The sequence below is a fragment of the Morone saxatilis genome, unplaced genomic scaffold (genome assembly GCF_004916995.1).
Source record: "Morone saxatilis isolate NCDOM2014 unplaced genomic scaffold, NCSU_SB_2.0 Contig23, whole genome shotgun sequence".
Classification (NCBI taxonomy): Eukaryota; Metazoa; Chordata; class Actinopteri; family Moronidae; genus Morone; species Morone saxatilis.
Window position 1 is genome coordinate 382,497 of NW_023339796.1, and position 6,348 is coordinate 388,844.

At 48.6% G+C, this 6,348-nt stretch overlaps 1 protein-coding gene across 1 annotated transcript in view; it reads left to right on the forward strand.

Annotated features, from left to right (window-relative positions):
- Positions 1-3,928: 3,928 nt before the first annotated feature.
- Positions 3,929-6,348, forward strand: part of vcpip1 (valosin containing protein (p97)/p47 complex interacting protein 1) — a gene marked incomplete in the record, with an annotated part of 7,193 nt that continues 4,773 nt past the window's right edge. The window contains 1 exon segment of the mRNA XM_035670458.1: positions 3,929-6,348. Coding sequence (XP_035526351.1) covers positions 4,111-6,348 — 2,238 coding nt within the window.

The following is a 6,348-nucleotide window of genomic DNA, read 5'->3' on the forward strand; positions in this document are numbered from 1 at the left end:
ATTAAACAAACATTGTTGTTTTCTTAGCATAGATCATATACTGCAGTTCATTATTCATTACACAGTGTGTGATACTTGATATATTAGTAGATATACGTTTTCACCCAACCATCAAAACGGAGGAACTACAACTGGGTGCTGATGTCAACACAAGTACTGAAGGGGCTCATGGGAGTTGTAGTTTAAAAAATCCAGGGTTTTCCTAAAATGAAGTTGTAAATACTTAATTGTGCATTCGCAGATTTTTGAGGGGAGTCAAACACAGTTTTTTGGTATCAGACTTTAATATTGTCTTGGTTTCAATGGGGATTTTTTATTTTTACACCAAATAGCCCTCAAACATCTGGAAATTGCACCAATTAAGTATTTACAACTATCCAATTTTAGGGGAAAAACCCCCCCTGGGATTTTTTTTTAAACTACAACTCCATGAGCCCTCTTCAGTACTTGTGTTGCCCCCGCCCCACCCGCCTGGCTGAAACTATGCTCACCGATTAATAGCCCATGTCAACAAGCTTTCTATAACAGTTGGTCTCATGTCTGTAACCCTTTTTGTCCCGTAATTATATAAGCCTTCAAATAATGCCTGAGGTTTAAGATTCAAGGTCGATATCTCCAAGGCAGGAATTAATATAGAACCTTCAAATTGACTATATGTTAGTCTCCAGGTCAAGACTTTCCAGAGATGGTATTTGGTTTAGCTCTATGACAAGTTTTAATTTATTCACCATTTTGGACATGTGTCCTAACAGGCTCAGTTCCAAGAGAGCACTTTTGAGTGTTGTGGTGTTGTTTGTGTGTTGGTGTGTTTGTGTGTGTGTGTGTGTGTGTGTGTGTGTGTAAATAATTGACAAAATGCAGATTTTTTTGTATCTTTTATGATTTTGGAGGGTTTTATGCCAGGATGACCTAAACACAGTCATTCAAATCATTTATATCTGCCCAGCAAATAGGCTTCACAACAACCTCCCAATACATCAAAGGAGACAAAGGTAGAGTGACATAAGGTATAACTAATAATAATTATGATAATAAAGTAGGCCTCCATAGAGAGGCTATTGATTGGAAACAGTAAAGCCCATCCATCTAGGTTGTCTGCATGCAATATTTCATGAGTTTTCCATTGTGTTCTTATTAATTTGCTATTTAACATTGTGTTCTGCCATTCTTGACAGGCCTCCTGTTTCAGTCGTTTATTTTTTTTACCTGGTTAAAAAATGACTGCAGTGTGCTATTGCTCTTTTTCAGCCAAGTTACTGTCACACAATGCATCTAAAGTTATAGTTGATTTTAGTAGACAAAAGTGTGTGCGTGCTTTATTAATATAATTATATACACCACAACACACACACACAAACCACACCACACACACACACCTGAGTGTTTGCTCTGTTGTTAGTTACATGTGTCTGAATAATCCTGAGGGATCGGTGCTGAAAATGAGCAGAAACAAAAATAAATCTTCATCAGTGTTTTGCTGATCTGATGAAACTATCAGCCAGACCACATCATCTGTCTGTGTCTTTCTAACCTGTTCTAATCACTGATCAATAAATCTGTTTATGATCTTACAAACCAAGACTTGGTTTAGGTTCAGGGAAAGATCGTGGTTTGGGTTCAAATAATCCACTTTGTTAAGGTTAGGGGACCTTTGTCGTCACCGGTTACAATAAAACTTCATCATTACTACATGTTGATCATTATTTAAAATTTAATAATCATCTTTATGTTGTTATAGATTATTTACAGTGGGCCCTCACTTTAAAGCCTGTAGTTATCAGCTCATACTACAGTTATATGACGTACTTCTATCTGTTCTGTGCTGCTGTGAAAATAAAACCTCCACACCTGCTGCCCCTCCTAGTGTCTGCCACACACTGCTTCCAACTGTACGCTACTGTCACTACTACTACAACTGTTCTACCTATTAGTGCTTCTGATGTTTTGAATTCATCTCTTATTTTGTTTCTATTTAGATTTTATTCTTCATCACACAGTCATTGAGAGTTAGCTGTTGCTTGATGCAAACTGGTGTTTTATGTAGAGGCAGGGGCCAATGACGCAGCAATGCTCGTTTTATCAGAATTTTAGGAGGGCCAGGAATGTGTGACATGCATTTTTTTCACCCAGCAGGCAGCAAGTCCTCTAATTTAATAATTTGGGAACGATCAATCGTCCTTTTGATACAAACATAACAAAGGCCCCTGATGCATCAGCGTTGTAGACAAATAATTCAGTGAGTGTGTAATCATGTTGGTCAAGCAGGTGAAATATAAAGAGAGAGAAAAGAAGAGAGCAAGAACAGAACCGCTGAGTTAGCTCCCATCAAAAGACACAACTTAAAGGAGCACTCCTTGAATTAAGAAAACACCACTGTGTTTCTTTCAGATCTTTTCAGTAAGTTCTTCATCAATTCAAGAGTTCAGGCTGACAGGACGCCAGTTGATTTCCCAGTGGTCTAGGAGTATACATTGATCTATGGTGTAAAAGCTGCACTGAGAAGCTTCATGAACTTCATTCAGCCCTATTTCAACCGGGCTTTCCCTGTCCCCCTCTCCTGAACAACTTCTTGCATTTCCAACCCCGTAGCTGTCTGAGCTTAGGCTGTGAACCAAGGGGTTAGTCATTGTTATTAATCACCCTGGTGTTGGTGTTGGTACAGCAGCAGTCTCACAAGAGGCTGATGAAGGGACATCACATCCTATGCCGTACTCCATCCAGACTGTTGGTAGCGTCGGATCAGTCAACATGCACAAAGATGCCTCCAACAACTTCCACTTTTAAACAGTTCAGAGAGCTCTAATGTCCTGCCCTGTAATGCAGGAATTATTTTGTAACAGAACCTTTTTCTTCAAGCACTCTCTTGTTTTAACTATGTGTGTGTGATTGAGGCTATTAATAGGCTAAAACTAATACAATATACTGCATATTGTCTCTTTAAAATAATAATTGTACTGATATTATGACGTTTTAAAGTATTTCCATACAGAATGAGCTGAACAGCATTTATTAATAATAGAAACTGATTCTTGATTTGGCTTTAGATCCATTATTCCCTCAATCTGCCACCAAATCAGACAACATGGGAGCTGTGAGACAGTATAAGTATAAGTATAATAAAATAAGTGCAATTGTTGGATCAAATGAGCCGTATTGATCAAAGGTCACTCAACGTTTAGGTAATCCATTTAGTTCGTTCATTGATTTGTTTTTTGTTGGTCGGTAAGCAAATAACTATTAAATTGACATATTTTTGAATAGAGTTCGGCGACAGGCTCTTTCTCTTCAAGCTCCGGACACAGGCAGGGACATTTATCGGTCCATCGGTCCAAAACTGAACCCGCACTGTCTGTAGCAGCCGTCAGTTAGTCTGTGCTGTGGATTATGTTTGATTTATAGCCTCTAAGTTATTGTTTAAATCAATTAAACCGCGGGCTAACGCAGCGGCACCAGACATCCTCTGCTCGCCAACGGTTGTTTTTAATCAACGTTACCAGATGTTCGGAGGTTACCTAGCAACGGCTGCTAGCTGTGTTTAACCCGCCGACTCATACGAGCCAAACGGCACCAACACCTTGAGCCAAAACAAGCTTTTAATACATTAACACTCCTCAATTAATGAGAGTTTATGACACAACCCATCTATTCTGCCCCAACTGCCATGATTCTGCCGTATTGACTTCCTTACACAACAAAACGTCACTGCGGCGCGCTGCATTCTGGTACATGTAGTCTACTGAACGTCAACGTTGGTCATTTAAACCATTTAACAACGCGTGTGTGTTAACTTAAACATTAAACTCTTGTTTTTGAGTCCCGTCGCTACAAAGGAAACGCTGTAAATGTAGTGTAGTCATTCTCATGTGTAAAGATTTTCAAAGGTATTTACACGCCACAACTACAAGTCCCACAATCTTACGTCATGACGTAGTCACGTTTAGCAACGGTCAGTCGCTAAAGAGAAAAAACAGCCGCTTCCGTGTTGTTCTTGTGTTATTCTGGTTAATAACTCTCGGTACCGGAGCCGAAGCTCGTCTGACAGCCCCGCCGGACTCCGACTATCATGGTTCTGTGAAGCTGACACACAGTTTCAGCCTTTTTCGCGCCGAAATGTCTCTGCTGCAGAGCTCCAAGAAAAAAGACAAGCGCATTTTGTCCGGTACCTGCCCGGACCCGAAATGCGAGGCGAGGCTGTTCTTCCCCGCGTACGGCTCCGTTAGCATCGAGTGCACCGAGTGCGGCCAACGCCACGAGCAGAAGAACCTGTTAAACGTGGAGGAGGTGACCGATCCGGATGTGGTGCTGCACAATCTGCTCAGAAACGCCCTGCTCGGCGTCACCGGGGCCCCGAAGAAAGGCACGGAGCTGGTGAAGGTGATGGGGCTGTCCAACTACCACTGCAAGCTGCTGTCCCCGGTGCTCACCAGGTACGGCATGGACAAGCAGACCGGCAAAGCCAAGCTGCTGAGGGACATGAACCAGGGCGAGATGTTCGACTGCTCGCTCCTGGGGGACCGGGTGTTCCTCATCGAGCCGGACCATGTGTCCACCATGGGCTACGGCAAGGACCGGTCCGGCAGCCTCATATACCTGCACGACACCCTGGAGGAGGTGAAGAAGGCCAACGGCAACCGGGAGTGTCTGATCCCGGTGCACGTGGACGGGGACGGGCACTGCCTGGTCCACGCCGTGTCCCGGGCGCTGGTGGGCAGAGAGCTGTTCTGGCACGCCTTGAGAGAGAACCTGAAGCAGAACTTCAAGCAGAACCTGGACCGCTACAAGGCTCTCTTCCAGGACTTCATCGACGCCGCGGAGTGGGAGGACATCATCAACGAGTGCGACCCGCTCTTCGTCCCGCCCGAAGGCGTGCCGCTCGGGCTGCGCAACATCCACATCTTCGGTTTGGCCAACGTCCTGCACCGGCCCATCGTGCTGCTGGACTCGCTGAGCGGCATGAGGAGCTCCGGGGATTACTCGGCCACCTTCCTGCCGGGCCTGGTGCCCGAGGAGCAGTGCCGCGGCAAAGACGGGAAGCTCAACAAGCCCATCTGCATCGCCTGGAGCAGCTCGGGCAGGAACCACTACATCCCTCTGGTGGGGATCAAGAACACGGCGCCGCCCAAGCTGCCGGCCCGGCTGCTGCCGAAGGCGTGGGGCGTTCCTCAGGAGCTCATCCGGAGGTACGTGAAGCTGGAGCCGGACGGCAGCTGCGTGATCGGCGGCGACCGCAGCCTGCAGGACAAGTACCTGATGCGCCTGGTGAACGCCATGGAGGAGGTGTTCATGGAGAAGCACAACATCCACCCGGCGCTGGTGGCCGACGTGCACCAGTACGTGTACCGGCGCACCGGCGTGATCGGCATCCAGCCCGAGGAGGTGACGGAGGCGGCCAAGAAGTCGGTGCTGGAGAACCGGCTGCACCGCTGCCTGATCTGCGGCGCCCTCTCGGAGCTCCACGTGCCGCCGGAGTGGCTGGTTCCGGGCGGGAAGCTCTACAACTTGGCCAAGTCCACTCACGGACAACTGCGGCCCGACAAGAACTACAGCTTCCCCCTCAACAACGTGGTCTGCTCCTTCGACCCGCACAGAGACGTCCTCCTGCCCGACTATAAACTCAGCTCCCTCAACGCCTGCAACTGGTGTCACGGGACGTCGATGCGCCACATCCACGGCAACGGGTCGGTGGTGTACCTGGACGGGGACAGAACCAACACCCGCTCGCAGGGCGGGAAGTGCGGCTGCGGCTTCAAGCACTTCTGGGAGGGGAAGGAGTACGACAACCTCCCCGAGGCCTTCCCCATCACGCTGGAGTGGGGGGGCCGCGTGGTGAGGGAGACCGTGTACTGGTTCCAGTACGAGGCCGACCCGGCGCTGAACAGCAACGTGTACGACGTGGCCATGAAGCTGGTCACCAAGCACTTCCCGGGGGAGTTCGGCAGCGAGATCCTGGTGCAGAAGGTGGTGAACACCATCCTGCACCACACGGCCAAGAAGAACCCGGACGAGTACAACCCGGTGTCCATCGACGGGGCGCACGTCCAGCGCCTCACCGACGCCGAGGAGACGCAGCCGGCGGACCCGCAGCCGCCCACCAAGATCATCCTGACGGGTCAGAAAGCGAAGACGCTGCACAGAGAGGAGCTGACGATGAGCCGGGCCGAGCGCAGCGTCCAGCAGAGCGTCAGCGAGCAGGCGGCCGTCACGCAGCGGCGCCGCACCGACCGGCTGAAGCAGGAGCAGACGGGCCGCGCTCGGACCTCTTCGCCCGCCGGATCGCCGGAGACCTCCTCCTCCTCGTCGGCCCCGGCCACGCCCACCAAGTCCTCCTCCTCGCCGTCCTCGTCCAAT